The 20,423-nt window shown below is 36.7% G+C and overlaps 1 protein-coding gene across 1 annotated transcript in view; it reads left to right on the forward strand.

The window, feature by feature from the left end:
• Positions 1 to 20,423, forward strand: part of ANGPT1 (angiopoietin 1) — a 151,034-nt gene that overhangs the window by 110,425 nt on the left and 20,186 nt on the right. Inside the window, exon 7 of the mRNA XM_058806938.1 lies at positions 3,849 to 4,015. Within this exon, the coding sequence (XP_058662921.1) occupies positions 3,849 to 4,015 (167 nt within the window). The remainder of the gene's footprint in view (positions 1 to 3,848; positions 4,016 to 20,423) is intronic.

Below are 20,423 nucleotides of genomic sequence, written 5' to 3' on the forward strand. Positions count from 1 at the left end.
CTGAAATGCTTATTTTTAATTACTGAATTTTAATTACTAAATAATTACTGAATTCTCCCATGAACATCAAAATTAATGAGGTCTGATTTTCTGCAGATTTTGTCCTGTGTCCCACATAGAAGTCCCATTCTTATTATTAATAATCTTCTGAAATGCTATTATTTTCTAGGATTCTCCGTGGTAAAAGCTCAAGTTCCCCTTTTATGTCCCTCAAACTCTCCCAGATGTGTAAGAGCCTCTGAGGCAATATTTGCTCAGCATCTGCACTTGGCTGGCTGCTCTGTGTCCGCTTGTAGCAATTGGAACAGGCAACTGCTGAGCTTCTCCTTCAGCATTTCTGCCAGCAGCGACTCATCACAGACACCAGTTCTCTGAAACCTTGCTGAACTTCAAGTCTGTGTGATTTTTAACCAAACCTCAAAAGTGTTCAAAAAGTATTTCACAAATATGTAGGACAGGTGGGCATACCAATTACACAAGTTTGTTTTCCTAAGTTTTTTAACTGAGACAAGAAAAGAATAATTTGTATTTGAGGACAAAATTCTGAAATGTTCTTTGAAAGCTAAGGATTCTGAAGGTAAATCAAAAGAACCAGGCCCAACCATTTTCTTTGCCAGCCTCAGGGTTGGGAATGGAAACACAAAATTAAATCATGTTTTTCAGGGTTTTTTTTGGCTAATATTATGCCATTTTCTTCTGCGCACAAAAGTTTACATATCCATCAAAGTAGTAGTGTTCTTGTGGTAGAGACAGTCTAAGTAAGATATAAACAAGGAGAGCTGTGTAGTTATTAAGTCAAACAAAGTATCTGGGAAAAACAGGATGCATGCAAGTCTTTGTTCAGCTCCGAAGTAGAGGCAGTAAACTGCAGACTAAATACAGGTTGGAAACAGTTGAGTTTGGCATAATAAAATTATACTTGAAGAAATTGCTGCCAGCTCTGTGCTTAACAGAAGTGTACTGCTTCTCTCTGGTTTACATCTATGAAAGCTTTGAGTGCCTATTTGCTTGTTTATATCTTTCTAGCCATATTAGGTGTTTAATAAAGCACATTGCTTCTCCTTTGGAACATTCCTTCCTTCAGAGAAATGTTTTATATCCCACTTACTTCCTTGGTTTTCTTTTCATAAAAGCAAGTATTTTGTTTAAAAAGAAGTTACTTTTGTCAAGGAAAAAAAAATCTTGTTCTAGGAATTTCTAATCTGAGTTTCAGGTTTCATTATTGTAGCCCTTGATAGTAGGATTCCCTTTTTCATAACTAGTGTGGTGGATTTCCTCATAATTTTTACTATTTCTTTTTATATTTCTTTTGTTCCCTGTTGCTGCATCTTCCTTTTCTCTGGTCAAGAGAGCAAATCACTTAGTGATAGATTTTCATCTTAGTGCAGTAATACATATAAAAAGGGAGAAGGAGGTGAAAATTTGAAGGATAAAAATCATTATTTCAGAAAAATTATATATGGTGCCTGGAATTTCTATAAAACACATAAGGGATCATATAATGTTAAAACACTACATATATTACATCCTGAATAGGCTGTAATCTAAATGAGATAAGATATTTATAATTCAATAGATAACAGTTCAAAGAGGAGTCCCCTCATTTTTCCTGCACTGAGAAAAAGGGAGAAAGAATTTTCTGGTATCTTCACTTAAAGATATACTACTACTACTAATAATAATAATAATAACAATAATAATAATAATTTTGTGAATAAGAAACCATGTAAACTCCAAGAAAACCTAATGTGACTGATATCTAAACAACTATGCTCCACTTTCTGGATTTTAGGGAGACAAACCTCCTGGTAGGTAGTCTATGCAGAGCATATTTTACCTTACTGTGAGATGAGTGACAGTGACCAGTGGTGACATATGTCAGAGACAAACCACAAACTGCTCTGGTGTGACACTGCCAAGGCTACTGGAGCAGGAGACACCAAGTGGGACAGTCAAGGGTAGAGAAAAGTGTGCCAGCTGTAAATAGGGTTTATACAGGTGAGGAACAAGTCTTTTTGTGTTTTAGGAACACTGTATGAAGTCAAATATGAATGTGAATGCCATCAAAGCAGCAAGTGAGAAATAACAGAAAGCATCATAATTGGAAAACTTGAGGAGCAGCAGCTCACACTGGAAGACAGATGGGTTCAAAGCAGGATATCACCACTATTACCTACAACCAGTATTTACAGGGATTTCTATAGGAAATAGTCTATTGGAGAAAGAGGATTTAAAGAAATAACATGCAGGAAAGGAAAAGCTTTTATTATGAAAACTAATAGTATGCTCCCACATTTCAGTCTGAGACTTTGGGACTTGCCACAGACTACTGAATTTCAGGTCTTGCAGATGAAACACTTTGTCCATGGGTATCTCTTGATGGTCTCTGAGTTAAAAGGCAGAGATGCTTATTCAAAATATAAGTTAGTCAGTTCAGCATATCCAAACTTGGCGTGTCTTCTCAGCCTCTACTATCAGTGAGTCACCAAATATATGCTTAGGTGAGGTTGTGTAAACAAAAATATGTCCTTAGTAAAGTACTTTCTATGGTAATTCTCTCTCTCTAGGAACAAAAGTTTCCTCCATTTTTATTTTTTGGACCAGTCAAACTTTTAAGATTCTAATTTTTTTTCATTAATTTACTTTAGAAGTTTGCAGCTGATATACCTATCCATTGCCTGAGTATTACCTGTGCTACCTCATGGCCACTGGGAAGGCAGGATTTCATCCTCCAGAGACACAACTAATCAGGGCTGGAGCCACAGCAATACAATAAAGAAAAAAGAGAGAGAGCTCCTCTTTCAATATTTTCATCTCATGTAAGGAGTGACTGAAACATTATATATAGAGAAGATCGATGTCTTGCCCATGTGTCTCACAGACACATTTCTCATTATCTAACCTTTAGTCCCAAGGAAGTCTCTTGATTTTAACCCCTTTAAAAAATATGTGCTTTCTGGAAATAATCCAATCTTTCATTTAATTTGACTAGGAAATTTTCACAGGATCTTCTAAAACAGTCCCAGTATGCCACTGTAAGTAAATCAGGAGATTTCTGGTTCCTATTTTTCCCGTCTTAAGAAATATGAATAGGCACAGTCATGTTGGAACAGTTCTTCACAATTAAATACTATAGTTGAAAATAATTTTTACTCTTTAAAGAGAAAAATAAAGAAAAATTTAAAATGGACTGAAGAGTTCTCAGGTACGAACCAACAGTTTAAAAAGAACAATTGTTCTAATATATAATAAATAAGTTAATGACATTTAATAAACCCTTACATTTAATGTAGTAAAATATTCACTACAATTAAAACAACATTAAAACCTGGAAGATGTATAAAAGCATATGTCTAGGAAAACATATGTCTGGTTTTGAAAAGTAATTATACTTTTTCTTTCATTATTATTTTTTCATGTTTGTAAATAATGTCCTTTGTTTAACCAGAAATAAGATCACCTGAACATATGAAATGTGAGGAGAGCAAGGTGGAGAAGAGCTAGATAACAAGGTTTAACACCATATTGAAAGCATTATAGAATATTGTTATGTCAAGTACTCCCACTGAAGCATGTGCAAATACAGCATCATGCTATTGATATCATGGACGTGTAACATGATTTCCAGCTGATAACCTCAGCTACCCTTGCAAACACCAGTTGAACTGCATGACATTCCTACATCAAATATATTAGTAGAATCATTTTAGAGACCACCAAAGTGGAGCAAAGAAAGCTCTGACCAGTAATTAGCATGCACAGGTAAAATATAATGATGGGTTTATTATTGTATATAGGCTTTATCAATTCCAATAATTACATCTAGTTATTTTGCCAATTTTTTCTAGGGTTTTGGTAGCCCATCAGGTGAACACTGGCTGGGAAATGAATTTATCTTTGCAATAACAAGTCAGAGGCAATATTCTCTAAGAATTGAATTAACGGACTGGGAAGGAAACCGAGCATATTCACAATATGACAGATTTCACATAGGAAATGAAAAACAGAATTACAGGTAAGAATCTATTGAAATTCTTTTAACTCTGCTGAGTGATAAATATTGTTCATTGCTAACTTATAAAATATAAGAAAGGGCAACAATATTATGCTGATTTTTATCAAAAGTGGATAAATATCGTAAAAACAAAACAGAAATCAGATTTCTCAGTGATGGAAGGATAGAGTAAACCTAACTTATCTGAGAAAAAGGGACCTATTAATTGTATTGTTTGATAGAACTGCTAAAAACTGTATAACTTTATATTCAGAACTCAAAATTGATTGAATAGAAAAAAGATTGGGAGTCTTCATTAAAAACTGAAAGATATCTACCTCAGAAGCAGGAGACTGAAACAATGGACATGGGAATAAAAGACCAAAAATGCTGTTAAACCGTCTGATATTTTCAAACTAAAAAATTAGTGTAAATTAGGAGGAAAAAGAGAATAGTGGATCTTATTTTGAGGAAATTAAACACAAAGCCTTTTCTTAATAATATTTTTCTCCCATACTTTGTTTTAAGATAAAAGTTTATTAAAACAGAAAAAAGAAGCAACTTGAAGACACAAGAAATGTGGATAATCTAAGTCGTCATTTATACAATTTTTAAATCATTGCTTCATCTGAGGAGACAGTAAAATGCTAGAAAAAAAAAACCATAAAAATATCCAATTACTTATTACAGCACATCTAATTAGCACAAGACTCAGGAGAGAAACAGATACATTGCAAACTCAAACATTCAAGGCATGTGAAACTAGGTTGGTATTCAGATCTTCAAATTCAAGTAATATGATTCTCAAAAATGCTGCCTGCCTCCCTCCCCCCGGGTCCCCAGCGAAATGGAGGCGAGAGCAATTTGCTGTTTCTGCTGACAGGGCTGCGCCCAGGTGGGACACAGAGCAGTGCCCCTGCCCTCTGGGGCACAGCAGTGAGTGGGGTACCTGAGCAGAGGACACCTTTAGAAGCAATCAGTGGGAGCTCAGCTCCTGCAGAAAGCAAGGGCTGTGCCTCTGCACACAATGGACAGCTCTATCCCCAACGTGCTGTGCCCAGCCCTGCCCGTGGAAAGCCATTGCCCCAAACCAGGAAAGGTGGAGCACCCATTCTGAGGTAGTTTTGGTCAAAGAACAGATATAAGTAAAGGAAATTGCTCAAAAGAGAGGCTAGAGTGATTTATACAAAACATAAAAAGAGCAGCATAAAAGTGGGGTCTTAAACATTAGTAAAAGTTGTTCAAAAGGAAAAGATGAGACAATTCCTTGTCAAATGAAGAAAAATGTTGAAGGGCAGTTATTCATAGCTCAATTATGATGAATCCGAGGAAAGTACTGTTCGTGGGATGAATCTAAAATCACTGAATTTCCTAAAAAACCAGGGTCTTTTTAGCTCGTATTCATTCGGAACTAAGGACAACATGTATTGTTGTTGGAAGGCTGTTGAAAATTTTCCATATTAAAGCTCGTGTTTTGCGAGGATTTATTTTTCAGGAATCCTCAGTGTTCATTCATGGCAAAACGGCAAGAGAATTGTGTTGTTATATTTCAAAATGAAGGGAAGGGAAGGGAAGGGAAGGGAAGGGAAGGGAAGGGAAGGGAAGGGAAGGGAAGGGAAGGGAAGGGAAGGGAAGGGAAGGGAAGGGAAGGGAAGGGAAGGGAAGGGAAGGGAAGGGAAGGGAAGGGAAGGGAAGGGAAGGGAAGGGAAGGGAAGGGAAGGGAAGGGAAGGGAAGGGAAGGGAAGGGAAGGGAAGGGAAGGGAAGGGAACCCACTTTCATGCTAAAAAGGGGGATCTTTCGCAATATAAATAACATTTTCTGAACATGGAAAAACATGTAAAAAAGGATCCATGTAAATTAGTCGTGCTGATCAAGAAAACCAAAAGAGATATAATTCAAGCCTGTAGAAATTAAGTCAGAGGGGGCATACACACCTCAAAGAGTTTAATGTTGAGTAACAGGCATAATTCTGCTGCCCATGTCCAAGCCACTTTTTCACAAAAATCAAAGGGAATTTGACTGGAGGCTGTTGACTTCACTTTTGGCTCCTGTCCTATTCTATAATGTAAACAAAGGCCAGAATGAGATTTGCTCACACTTCTTATGGTGCAACTGAAGCTCTTCTGTTGAGGAAATGGGAAATCAGTTTCATTTATATTTTTCTGAAATAAGCAGAGATGAAAACATAAAGTAAAAAAGTCCATCTCTGTTGGCTCTTTGGGTTTCAGATTAATTCCTCTATTATTTTTATTCAGGTATATCAGAATATTTAAAGAAAATAGCTGAGTAACATGATGATAGTTCTGGAAATAATGATGTGTAAGCCACATGCAAGTCTAAACTGTTTTTCATGCTTGACAAATGCACTAGTGCTTAGTCCAGACAAATATATGCCCAACAGATATTTTTCAAACCAAAATTATGTCAGGCTATTCTATAATTTTTTACAGGAATGCATTCTACAACATAAAACTCTTTATTTTGCTTGCCAGCATCACTATCTGTGATAGCAGCAATTGCAGAAGACTGGCTGAATAAAAACCTAATTATTAAGTACTAAACAGCTGGCCACCCTTCAGAGAATGCTGTTTTTCCTTTATCTGAGAAGCTGCCATTAAGGATTTAAATGATTCCTCTGAAGCTGAAAACCACAATTCCCAAACTCCTGCTCCCAGCGCCTTTCCTTCCCAGCTTTCAGGCATTTGCCATGTTTGCTTTCAATACCTCAAATACAGAACAGCACACCTTTTCAAAACTTTAGTTACTGTTATTTAAGTAGTTTTGCCAAACAAAACAGATGCTGTCTTATTTTGGGAGCTTGTTTCTTGTAACAACCCACATTAAATGTTGTTTCTGTTAGCAAAAATATGTAATTGTACCCTGGTTAGATTCACATTAGTTTCAAATAACCAAAGTTCACTAAGTAATAGTAACCAGTAAAGAGACAAGCTTCTAAGCTGGTCTGGTAAGTGGATCAAGAAAATCTGAAATTGAAAAAGGACACTGAAATGAAAATCTCAAGAAGTGGAACATCTTTAATTTTGCTATGGCAATACCTTTTATATTCGGAAGATGTGAAAAAAAAAAAAAAAGGTTCCAGGTCTTATGCTCAAATACAGTTAAAAAAGAAAATAAAAATAAAAATAAAAATAAAAATAAAAATAAAAATAAAAATAAAAATAAAAATAAAAATAAAAATAAAAATAAAATAAAAATAAAAATAAAAATAAAAATAAAAATAAAAATAAAAATAAAAATAAAAATAAATAGAAAAAGGAAAAAGAAAAGAAAAAAAAAGAAAAGAAAAGAAAAGAAAAGAAAAGAAAAGAAAAGAAAAGAAAAGACCATGAAGTGATAAAATCTGCTTGAGAAAATATCAAAAATCATTTTCATGTTTTTCCTCCAAAATCCAGCCTCAACATTGCGCAAAGTTCAATTCAGTCTGGATAACTCCCAGTTGGTGATTTTAGAAGGGTTCTGTTTTTTCTCTGGGCTTTTTGTATTCTCTTTACTACTTTTTGTTAGTCTGAAGAATCTATTATTAAAGAGAGTAATGCTGAACACATATAAGTTCAAATATACTTGTTTCTCTTTCAAAATGAGACAGCTACAATAGGTTTTCTGGGAAATCAGAATAAAATCTATTTATCCCAGATGATGAGTGGGAAGAAGGTTGAGAGGACAAGATGGTTACTGAATTAGTAAATGTATAATGATAAATGATAACTGAAAGAGAAAATCAAATGTTGCACCATATGTGAAATCTTTAATAAAAGTATCTAAATTATTTACGTTTTTTAGAACATCCTTAGGTTTCTTATCTACACCAGATGATTACACAGAGACTATCTGTAAATATGATGACAATATCTCTGTCATACTCTTTGCAGCTTAGACTGTGGCAAGTAAAATTTCCATGCAGTAAGAAGAGCCAGATCTCGCAGATCTCCCATTTAGTGCAGTGTTTCCTAATATAATTAGGAATTATTTATAGAACTATAAAAATATGAGTTGAAAGAGAATCCTGAAAGACACACGACCTCTCCTCTTTTCCTATGTAGACTCTGCCTAGCCCTCTTGACATTGTTTGATGTTCTTTGGAGATGTACAGCTATGATACACTGCTGCTCTGACCCATGTCCTCAGATCCTCCAAAACTGAATGGGAAAAGTAACCATGTGTTAGGATTTCAGGCACCACAATTCATAATCCTGCATATTAGTTTATGAAAACAGATATATTGATGCTGAATTTTGAACACTAATAATTTCAGCCTGTAGATACATCTGGGTTTTTTTCAACTCACGATATAGGAGAAGCACTTCCAAGTAAAGCAAGGGGTGAAGAAAGGGGGAACTGCACTTTTTAATTGTCTGAGCTATTTTTACTTCAGAACCATTCGAGAAGTTTAATAGACAGTCATCTCCCTAAGACAATATACTCTGGTAGCTGATCATTCTTTTAGTTAGAAAAGTTTGCTATTGCTGCAATGATTCACAAACTTTGGTCCTGTCCATGGAGAAATATTATTAAATGATCAGATAGCTCTGCTCAGATGAGCAAGACTTTGGGATTGATGTAGGTGAAAACTGATGGTCACAGAGAATCTCTGAACTTCCCTGAGTCAGTTTGGACTTAAGGTGGTGTCTGACCTTAAGTGGTAGTTAAAATGAAGAAGAGATTTTATATTGGAATGAGCATGAGAAAGTGATTAGAAAACCTCATGAGAAAATGGAGAGAGCATGGATCCATCAGGAGCACAAGAGATTTGTTGACAGGGCAATGACAGTCATGTAGGGAAGAGTCAGGTGTGTGGGTCCTCAGAGGAACAAGTTGATGAAATTTGTTGAAAAGAGGAGAGGTAGTTATTAAAATTATTAAAATCACTTCAAACTGCTGACATGAACTTCCAAGCCCTGTAAATCTACGTGACAGTTTCCAAGCTTTCCAACATCCTCTGTTTCTCCAGGATTTGCTTTAGGAAACAAGATCAGTTGTTGAAAGTAAACTAAGAATTGGTAAAATTTATGGGACCTGGTAGAAGAGAGTTTTCAATTCACTGAGTAGAATATTGGACTTTTGGCTTTTGTTTGATTAAAAGTTTGTACTTTTAGTTACAGCAATAGTATTATTTCTCTCTGTTTTCATAGACAAATCAGGTAGTCTGCTGCCAGAAGCCTTGATATAATGTTCATCTTGGAATTTTCTTTTTTAAAGTTGAGGCTATTTATATCATTGTTGAACTAATGATGGAATTTCTTGCAAAAATCCTCACTTATCTTTCTGTAAAATAGAGAAAAATATATTTATCTGAACATGCTTTAAATTTTAGTGCTGAAAATTCTGTAATAGATAGTAAAATAAGTATTAAAATTTTATGGGGACAGATGGTTTTATGTACCTTTAATTTAAAAAAATATTCCATGTAGTATTGCTGTTTCAGAAAACAGGACAAAAATAGGCCACTATTTTGGTGCACAAAATCCCATTTTTAAATGTTGGTGTGTTTCTTGTTATTACCCAGGCTTTTTAGTGATGTAACTGTATAAGTAATACTTATGGCCTTGTGGCCCTTGAATTTGTTAGGTAAAATAGGGGATCAATCTGACTTGTAAATTTTTGAGGTGTCTAATTAACTTCTGTGTGATTTGTATCACAGTAAAACTTTGAAGGATCTATTCAGTCTTTTCTCAAATGGGGAAGGGAAAGTACAGAGGAAGATATATAGGAAATCTGTAGCAAAGTGAAAAAATTAACACAAAACCTCTTGGGACCTTCTGTGCCCAGAACCCAGTACTTTTCTTGCCAGATTTGAAAATTACGGAATAATTTAAAAAACAGTCATGTTGCAAAAATGCAAAAAGCCTGTACATATTCACTTTTCTTTGGAAGATGAAATTCAATTTGCAAATCTACTTCAGAGGGAATATCCATGTAAAATCCTATTAACAGACAGAGTGGTATCTGTGGTATGCATAATTTCTATGACACAAAATATTTTTACCAATCAGTGATTTAAAATCAATAATATGGATAAAATATTTAACAGTTTTATGTGTATATATAAAAATATCTGGTTTAAATAATTTGGTTTTTTTAAAACAATACTATAAGTCCAATAATATTCTATGAAGCCTGAAGTGCAAGGACTCAATCCAATGCCCATTAACCAGAGGTCTTTCTGGAAACATGCCAGTGTTCCTATATCATATCAGTGACTAAAATTCACTGGCAGTTCATGCAGTATCTCCAAATGTAAGCAGAAATTAAATATAACAATTTCTCTGACTGAGAGTAGATGTAAATATGCTCATGGAATTTATTAATTAAAAAAAATTATCTCAATCCATGTAAATCCCAATATACACTATCCATCCACAGCTAATAATTTCCCACTCCTAACTTCATTAAAATAATTTATAGTTGAATATACAATAGCTGTGACTACTGTGGAGCAGGAACAGAGGTTGCCCTCTTTTTTGTTATGGAATCTAATGAGAATGCATTGAGACATGCTGGCTACTCTGCAGGGCAATGCGTCTTCTGAAGTTGAGCCAGGAGCTCCTGAGGTAACAGAAGCCAAGAGAGAAACTCCACTGAAACGTCTCAAAAGGATTTAAGGGCTATTCCTCTAAGAAGGTGGCACAGCTGACAGCCCTGTGCACACAGCATGGGCAACAGACAGGAGCTGGAAGCCACTGTGCCACTTGGAAACCAAGACCTACTTGCCTACTTGAAACTTGGTGGGATGAATCCCCTGACTGGAGAGTGGCTGTCAGGGACCACAGGCTGCTCAGAAGGGACAGGCAAGGGAGGAGGAGGCGTGGAGGCATTGCCCTACACGTCAATAAATGGATACCCTGCAAAGAGTTTTTTCAGGGGGGACAGACACAGACAGGTTGAAAGCTTACAGTTAAGAATTGGAGACTGAGGCAACAAAGGGAGGCTGGTTGTTGGTGTCTGCTCCAGGCCACTTGATCAAAGAAACCCAATGACAAAGTCTTCTTGCTCTAGCCATGGGAAGCATTACACTTATAGGCTCTTGTCCTGCTGGGAGACTTCAGTCACTCCAACACCTCCTGAAAAATTATCATAGTGAGCTGTAGATGATCCAGGAGACTTCTAAAGTGCATGGGGGATAACTTCTTAGGCCAGGTAATAAGCAGCCCTACCAGAGAGGATGGGTGATGGTCACGATCAAAAGTGACCCAGCTAATCACTGACATCAAGATTGGAAGCAGCCTGCATTTCAGTGGTCAAAGAATCACAGAATCATAGAATGGTTTGCGTTGAAAGAAACCTTAAAGATCATCTAGTTCCAACCCACTGTCAAAGGCAGGGAGACTTCCCTCTACACCAGGTTGCTCATGCATTGGTGGAGTTTGTATCCTGAGAGGTATGGGTCAGGCAAAGAGTAAAGTCAGACCCTGAATTTTAGGAAAGAAACCTCCAGTCAAATAGTTAATTAATAGGAGCCCCTGGGAATGTGTCCTCAGGGACAAGGGAGCAGAACAGACTGATAGATCTTTCAGGACACTTCTCATAAAATTCAAGATCTAGTAATCCACAGGTGCAAAAAATCCACAGGTGAAGAAATGCAAGAGAGCCCCATGGCTAAGTTGAGACTTAGTGGTCAAACTAAAGGGTAAGAAGGAAATGCACAGGCAGTGGAAGCACAGCCAGATATCCTGGAAAAAGTATAGGTATGCTACCTGGTTATATAGGGATGAAATTACAAGGGATGCAATGAATCATGAGAAGGGCTTCTACAGGTATGTCAGCAAGAGAAAGAAAGTCAAATAAAGTATACTCTCCCCCATGTGTAAGACTGACAAAACTGGTAACAAGAGATGAAAAGAAGGCTGAGGTACTCAATAAATCTTTTTGGCCTCAGTCTTCACTGGCAATGTCTGTTCCCACAGCTCTTGGGCAGATATACCACAAAAAAGGGGACCGAGGAAGAAAAGTCCTTCCTACTGTAAGAAAAGATCAGTTTTGTGACAATCAGAAGAACCTGAACATACATAATGCTATGAGACCTGACAAGATCCATCCCAGAGTCCGGAGGGAATGGGCTGATAGAGTTGCCAAGCCACTCTGTAATATTTGAAAAGTCACGGCAGTCAGGTGAAGATCTCGATCTGGAAGGAAGGTTCTGGACCTGGATCAGGGCAAGACCCAATATCAACACAGTCTGGGGGATGAACAGATCAGGAACAGCCACAAGACAAGGCCCTGGGGGTTCTGGGGGGTGAGAAGCTGGACATAGCCCAGCAATGTGTGCTTGCAGACCAGAAAGCAAAATGTGTCCTGGGCCGCATCAAATGCAGTGTGGCCAGGGAGGTGTGGTAGGGCAAGGGAGGGGTTTCTGCTCTGTTCTGCTCTGCTCTGGTGACACCTCATCTGCTATACCTCATTAATCTCTGGATCCCTCAGAGCACAAGACATTGACCTGCTGGAGCAGGTCCAGAGGAGGGCCATGAAAAATATCACAGGGCTTAAACACCTCTCCTGTGAAGAAAGTCTGAGAGACTTGGGGTTGTTCAGCCCGGAGAAGGCTCCAGGGAACCTTAGAGAAGTTTTTCAGTAATTAGAAGGGGCTCATAAGAAAGGCTGGGACAGTTGTTATAGGGCCTGTTGCCATAAGACAAGGGATAATGGTTTTAAATTGAAAGAGGATAAAGTCAGACTAGGCTTAAGGAAGAAATATTTTGCAATGAGATAGTGAAATACTGGAACAGGTTTCTCAAATTAGTGATAGATGCCCTCTGGAAAAATTCCAGGTGAGATGGGACAGAGCTCTGAGCAACCTGATTTAATTGAAGATGTTCCTGCTCACTGGAGTGGAAGCTTTGACTAGATGACCTTCAAAGTTCCTTCCAACCCACAGTGTTCTATGATTCTATTATTTTATTATATTATTTACTAAATACTTGAAAGGATTCATATATGCAAAGGCCTCAAAAATTATACAATTTATCTGACATTATCACTAGAACTTCTAAACAATCCAGTATCCTGGACATGGGGGGAAATCAACATTGATGTTCCATAAACACAAGAAATTATTTCCTTAAGATTTCAGAAAAGCACCAATGTGCAAGCTTTGCTAGATATACACTGTTGGTGGTACAGCAGCCTTGTTTCCAAGGAGGAAGGCAATGCCTCCAGTGTAAGTCACATTCAGAATTTGATGTGACAATGGCCTAAACATTTTGGTGTATCCATTTATTCATCAATAATAGGGACATATCTGTTATCTATTTTCATTATTAGGTCTTCCAAGCTGTCTCTAAATGGGTGATGTCTTCAGTCTTGATTTTCTCTATCCTTTTCCCTTAACAGGTTAATTTTCAATTACCTGTTCTCCAAATTGATATATTTCCTTCATCAATACTGGATAATTCTCCTTATATTCAGTTTCACATGCCTGCAGAACCCACCTTCCAATAGTTTTTATAGGACATTAGTATGAGATTTTCAGTAATTAAGTTTGATTTTGCTCTTGTGATTCTAGAATCTTTTCCTTTCTTTGGCATTTTAGGGCTTTTCAGCCACTTAACTGAAAGAGGAGCTTGTTTTCCAATATGTTCCACCACAGCTATCACTATGGAACACAGTGGGCATGACATTATCTCCTCCTCCAGACTCCTAAACTTTTTTAAGAAATGGAAAATATATGAGCAAGAACAAAAGTATCTTATTTTCCCATAAAGCTTATCTACAATAAAAGAAAAACATCAATTCAAACTTTAGGCAAAAAAAAAAAAATTGTAACAATTTTTTAGTCTTAAGCATCATCCTAGATTTAATGAATGTAAGTGATTATTCACATGTTTTCCTACAGGTAGGTGAGATAAAGATTTTCAGTGCTAACATTAAAGCTGTTGAGCCCTAGGAGCAGACTGCAGGACCCTATCTGAGACACTCAGTTCTCTGTGCATGCCTGGGGAGAGATAAGCTGCTTAGACAGAAGCCAAATCAGGCAACATGCAAAGCACAGAGCTGCCTAGAGTTAACCATTAGGAAATTCTGAAAATAGCAAGGCCTACATTTATATCCCCTGACAGTTCACAGCCCACAGCCTGAAGGTAGGAGACAATGTCTTGTCTTACTCAGGAAAGAAATGAAAGGCCTTGGGTTAATGCATTCATTTGCCAGAGGGTATCCAGACTTTAGCTATTGCTTCCCAAGAGAAAGCAGCAATCCCTGCTGCCAGGGAACAGGCTCCTCATGAATCCCTGACACTGTGCAGGGATGAATTCACTGTTCAGTGAATGAATAGGTACCAGGTCTCTTGTCAATGAAGTGCAAGAGGGATTTCTAAGATTATGCTCCCTGCTCCATGTCTTATTTTGAATTAAATAGATTTTTATTAAATTATGTAATTATGTTATGAACCAGTGGATACTATTCTGCTACATACATCTGTACTCTCTTTGAGGCTCAGTGAATCTTGAGTAATTTATTTGCAGCAGGACACATGTTGCTGGTTACGGCATGCTGAGGGAAGTTTTGTGGTTTTAAATCTTTCTCTTGCTGAGTCCATAAAAGCCTAACTCCTGTGGTGTGTAGTAGTCACTCAAGTCAGCAAATTTTTACATGAATAGTTGAGAGTAACAGCAACTAGTAGCTCAACCACTTACTACTCAGTGAAGAAACTTAAAAAAAAAAAGTAGGTTTATGTGAGAACGATGTAATTCTAGACAGAACAGTGTTATCAAATCCTTGCTGAGGTACATGAGGGCTAGGTACTTGCTGCACAAGTACATGAGTCTGAGGTCTGAGAGAACTCTTTAATGAATATAAGTATTGGCAGAAAAATTATCAGAGGAAACTCAGTAGTGATCTCCTTTTTACATATTGTACTTCAGTGCAGATTCCACAAGGTCTGTCCCAGCTAACAGGGGAAGACAGAGTGTTTTGTGGCACCTAACAGAAAGCTGCACAGGCTTTAACATAATATTGACCTGTTCTTTTGCTTCTCCAATTTAAAATTACTATTTTTCTTTTGTTTTCATTATCTTCACTATCTACAATGTCAGTCTTCTTGCAAAGTGTTACACTCTTTTAAACCTTTATTGCTTTATGCCACCTCTACATTTACATTATGAAAGAATTTTAAAACAAGTATTTTAACAAAATTTATCAAATCCTGTGCTGAATGGACTTGATTGTCCCCAGTGTAAGAGTTCCCACTTCTATCAGTAACAACACCAAAAATAACTTCATTTCTTTAAACTACTTGCATCAAAGCATCTACCAAGAGCTAAAAAGTACTATTTTTGTTGGTGTAGATTTTGATATAGAAGTCAGCAACATTGTTTCTTCATCTCCACTGGGTTTTGACATGAAACAGCTCCTGAATAAAAGGATCTTGTGTAGCTGAGGCTCTTCTGGATATTTGCCACCCGTGAAGAATTTTTTAATGTCAAAACTGTTCTTTGTAGAATATTCAGACATCTGCAAGGTCATGTGGTTTTTAAATTCAGACTATCCATCAGATGGACTTAAGTGATGTGCTATTTACCTAAATGTCTATAAAAAATTTATAATATAATAATTTTTTTGGTACAATAATTTTCTTAATTGGAGGTTGTGTGCTCTTGTAACTTTTTCACTGCTTTAATTAAATAAATTCTTGTACAACGTAATTCTTGTATATGGTAATACCCTCTGCAACTTATAATAATATTCAGAATGTAAATTAACAAAAATTTGTGTACAAAGTCTAATGGATATATGTAAGGACATGTCAAATGTTGCAGATAGATACAACACCACAGTGTGAAAATTTAGTTTCATTAATGTTTGTTAATCACTGATTGGCAGAAATTTAGAATTGCACCATAATACATCTATTTTAAGTGTGCAAGCAGAAAAACAAATGCAAAATTAAAATGCAGATTGAGGAAAAACTCTCACAGTAAAATTCATAATTAAAAAATATTTCACAATTAAAAAACATTGTATTAAAAATTTTCTTTAATGAAGATTCCCTGGTTGCATAATTCTGTTCACTATTATCTGTGCAAGTGTAAAGTGCCGGGCATTTTCAGGATCAAATTCAGGTCCAGCTCAAAATATTTAACCTGGACATTATTCTTCCCATAACTTTGATCAAAACTGAAAAAAATTACTCTTCCAAATGCTAGTCTCGAAAGGTAGAAAATCTGCTTACAAAAAATGGGATGTGTTTCTGACTTCAATGAGAAAAATTATATTTTTCCTGTGGACGATCAAGATCTCCATCAAAGTGAAGTTGACCACTAAATGCTTACAAGATTATGACAAATTTATTTAGTATTAGTGACAATATATCCAGATTAAAAAAAAAAAAAAAAAAAAAAAAAACGAAAACTGCTGCTCGCCAAGTTTTCTGAAATTTCCACAATTGTCACCATGAGCCAAGCATTCAAACTTAGATCTCCACAATGCAGAAGCCAAGAATGGGACCTGAGGCCTCCTCAGAGAGTGTGGGCTCTGTGTGCCCCATAGCTGCTGACTCTCTGCCCATTCTCTGAGCTAAGGAGAAGCCTGGTGGACCTGCCCATGTGGCTTTGAGCCCAGGCTAAAATACCCTGCCTGTGAGTAGGCTCAGTGTCGCACTTATTGTGACACTCAGCTTCCAGCCAGGATAGAGTGTGGGCAGGATGAGCTCATGTCTGCTCAGAGAGAACTGACAGAGCAAGCTTTCATCTGCTGGAAAAACACAAGCACAAAGTCTTAGAGTGACCCCTATTTAATCTAGAATGTACATGGTTAAAGTCTCTGAAATCTGTTACCAGCTTCCCAGCCAACCAATGCCAGTGGTTTTTCCCCATCCTTTTATCATTAACAGCTCTACTGGCAAGGTTTCTAGAGCTTGATCCTGAGAACGCTTTCTGCACTGATTCACTATATTTTCAGCAAATACCAGCAAAGTGGTGTGGTATTTTTTGTGAGTTTCCTCCTTTCATGAGTCAAAGACTAAAGCGTACCTGTGGGGCCTGAAGAGAATCTGGCAAAGCGATCATCCCAGATTTTTCACTAGTCATTTATTGCACCAATCTTTAGGTTTCTTGTTCTCTTGGATTTGAGATTTGGGATTTTTGTCCTATCAAATGAGTACTAGATTTAGCTGTCTCTATCTCTAAGGTAATGGTAATAAAAAGAGATATTATCTATTATTTGATCCACAGCAGAAATGCAGCAGATGAGTTAGACCACAAAGCAGAGGCATACACCATGTCTGAAGATCTGCTAATTTAAATAAACCTTCCAACAGATAAAAACTTTGAATGTCAGAACACAAACTTATTGTGATATCCAATAGAGCAAAGTGTTCATTGGTTGGTTGGTCTGCAAAGATCTGCAAGGAGATACTCAAAAACAATGAAAGCCTAATTAGAAAAAGAAAGAAAAGTGCCTGCTACCATACTGAGTTTGGTCTCCAGTCTTCTGTTTCATCAGATCTAGAGGCTGAAGTGTTTTCAATTTAAAATCAGTGCTGGAACAGCTCAAAACTCTTGACCCAAGTGCATGTGCACTGTTCATGTTTGGTTTTCTTTTATTTAGAATTATAATTCAGCTGCACCGAAGTAAAACTTCTTTGCACCTACCTCAATGCCATTTGAACCAAAGGAGTCATTATTGTGAATCACAGCTCTTATTAGGTCATGACCTGGGTTTTTAGGGTGAAAAAGGCATGTAAAACATGCTGAGCACTGTTAGCCTGGTCAGTGTGGCACCAGGAAAGGACTTGGATAATAAATGGGTGACAGTCAGTTAACCTTTCACTCACAGATGACTGTTTGTTGGCCACAAATGACGCCAAGGGAGTTGAAATATGTTTTAATAGTCTGTTTATATTTTTCTACCAAGGTCTTAGTGCCACATAACTCATTTTGGCATTTTTTAAACTTAATTTTGCATTAAGAAAACCAAGGAAACAGTGAAGCCAATATTTATTTTTCAAATAGCTATAAACATTTCACAGAAACTCTCTATGCATCAGTCATTTATAAAATTTGTTGCTTTTTCCTAAATACTTGCCCTTATTCTGAAAGCCTAACCTTAGTGTGATAATGGAGATAAAAGCCAGAAGATAAGTGTTGCATATTGTACAATACAGACACTAATGAGTGAAGGGATCAAGGCAAGCCTGTTGCACACTATTCAGACTGAAGGTGGGATGCACTTGTGTATATAAGTACTTTTATTCTACAACTAGTTTCTAATTTAATAAATCTTTAATCAAAAAATGAATAATGCTGGTGTGAAGGGTATTATATGAATAAGAGAAGCCTTGGCTTTCTCATCCCCATCTTTTTTCTTCTTCTCCTTCCCATCCTCCATTTTAATTTTTTTTGCACAGACTTTTTTTACTCATTTTGCAATGTACCCAAGTAATTTTTTTTCTTTCAAGCGCATTGTCAGTACTTCGTTGAGGCAGGACCACCAGAGCTCTCACTGAGGGTCAAGTCACTCTTGTTTCATTATGATTGCACACTCTTTAAGATGACATAAAGCCATAAAAAAAATTAAAATATAAGGGTCAGAAAGAGATCATGACAATTATGTTGTCATTTATACTATTTTCTATTGTTTCCATATTTGGAAATTATTGCTTCTCCTGTCACCTCCACAAAGTGATTTTTCAATTTTTATTGCTGTTTACTGATGTCATGAGTCTGAGTACATAACCAGATAAAGCCCTTTATTCTGATTAGAGGAAATTAATAAACAGTGAAATGGCTTATCCATCAGGACTGATCAAGTTCAAACACAGGTAAGAAAAAGAAAATTCTGATTAACTTTTTGCTTTGAAAGTAATAATCCCCAAAACATCCTTGCATTTTCCTCTGGGATTCACGCAGTGGGAAGCACACATTTCTTGACACGAGTCCCAGCATAAATCTTGAAAATCTCATGCAGAACCCAAAATATTTATTTTAATGTGTTATTCATTAAGTTATTTCTTTACATTGTAGTCTGTTGGCAGCTGCAAACTCATTCCATTCCATCCACATTAAACCAATGCTGTAGTAAGGTTTGATAGGGTTACTAGGTCATTAACAACTGAAAAATGTATAAAACAGAAAATGCAAATGCTGCAAGGGGCACGATTGTAAAAGAAGATTGCACTGCTAGTCCAGAATAAAGAATAAATAATCAAAATAAATTGATGAAAAAATTAATTGCAGACTATTTCCACCTTTATCAATAATGATTAGTTTCCTTATATTCAAGCTCTTCGCACAGGAAAAAAACCTCAACAAACTGCCTAGAGATTTCTGAAGCATGTCCTGGTGAAGGCAACGGAGCTGGGGAAGTGTCTGGAGCACAAGTCTTGTGGGGAGTAGCTGAGGGAGCTGGGGGTGTTCAGTCTGGAGAAAAGAAGGCTTGGGGGGACCTTATCCCTCTGTACAACTGCCTGAGAAGAGGTTGTAGCTGGGGGGGTCAGCCTCTTCTCCCAGGTAACAAGTGACAAGAAGAAACAGCTGCATGAGGGGACTTTACATTGGATATTTGGAGAAAAAAATTTCCCAGAAATAATTGTCAAGCATTAGAGCAGGCTGCCCAGGGAGGTGGTTGAGCCAGCATCCCTGGAGGTATTACAGCCTGCGGAGATGCGGTGCTTAGCAGCATGTGGTTTAGTGTGGGCTTGGCAGTGCTGGATTAACGATTGAACTTGATGACCTTAAAGGTCTTTTCCAACAAAATTTTTTTCTATCGTTCTATGATAATTGAAAAATACCTTTCACAGTTTCAGTTTACTGTTGCGCCAGTGGAAAAAATGTAAGGAAAAAATGTTACTCAACCTAGATGTTTTGTCCAATTAAGTATTTAAATAATTTCTTAATGGCGATTACATGTTGCGCCTTATTCAACATCCAATTTGATTAGAAAAAGTAAGTTCAGTAGTCATATTTCAGTCAGGAATTCTGTTGGCAACCAAAAACCCCACAAGAAACCCAAATCAAAACACTAGCACCCATCCCCCCAACCTACATGGACTATATGCCCTTTAGACACATTAATTTCCAAACACCAACTTATCTCATTAAGATTAATATAAGTTTTTAACATAAGTCTATCTCTGATATTAGTAACTTTTGTAGTTACTCATGATTAATGACTTTCAATTAAGTGAACTGTGTGATAAATATTCTACTGCGGCCTGTAAATGACATTTCTCAATGACACTGCTTGGTAAGAAAAACCCAGTATCTCTACAGTAGCCATCAGGGTAAAAGCAAGCATGAACAGCATGCTGATACATGAAGCTTTCTATTTCCATTTTATCTAAAACAGTTAATTAGGATAATGTATAACCTATGTGGATGACAGTGTATAATTAATGTCACCCTCAGTACAACTAAAGCATAGATTTATGAAATCCACTTTTACAATATATCTGCATAGATTTCAACAAACTATATTTAC

This window comes from Ammospiza caudacuta, chromosome 1, assembly GCF_027887145.1.
Source record: "Ammospiza caudacuta isolate bAmmCau1 chromosome 1, bAmmCau1.pri, whole genome shotgun sequence".
Taxonomy (NCBI): domain Eukaryota; kingdom Metazoa; phylum Chordata; class Aves; order Passeriformes; family Passerellidae; genus Ammospiza; species Ammospiza caudacuta.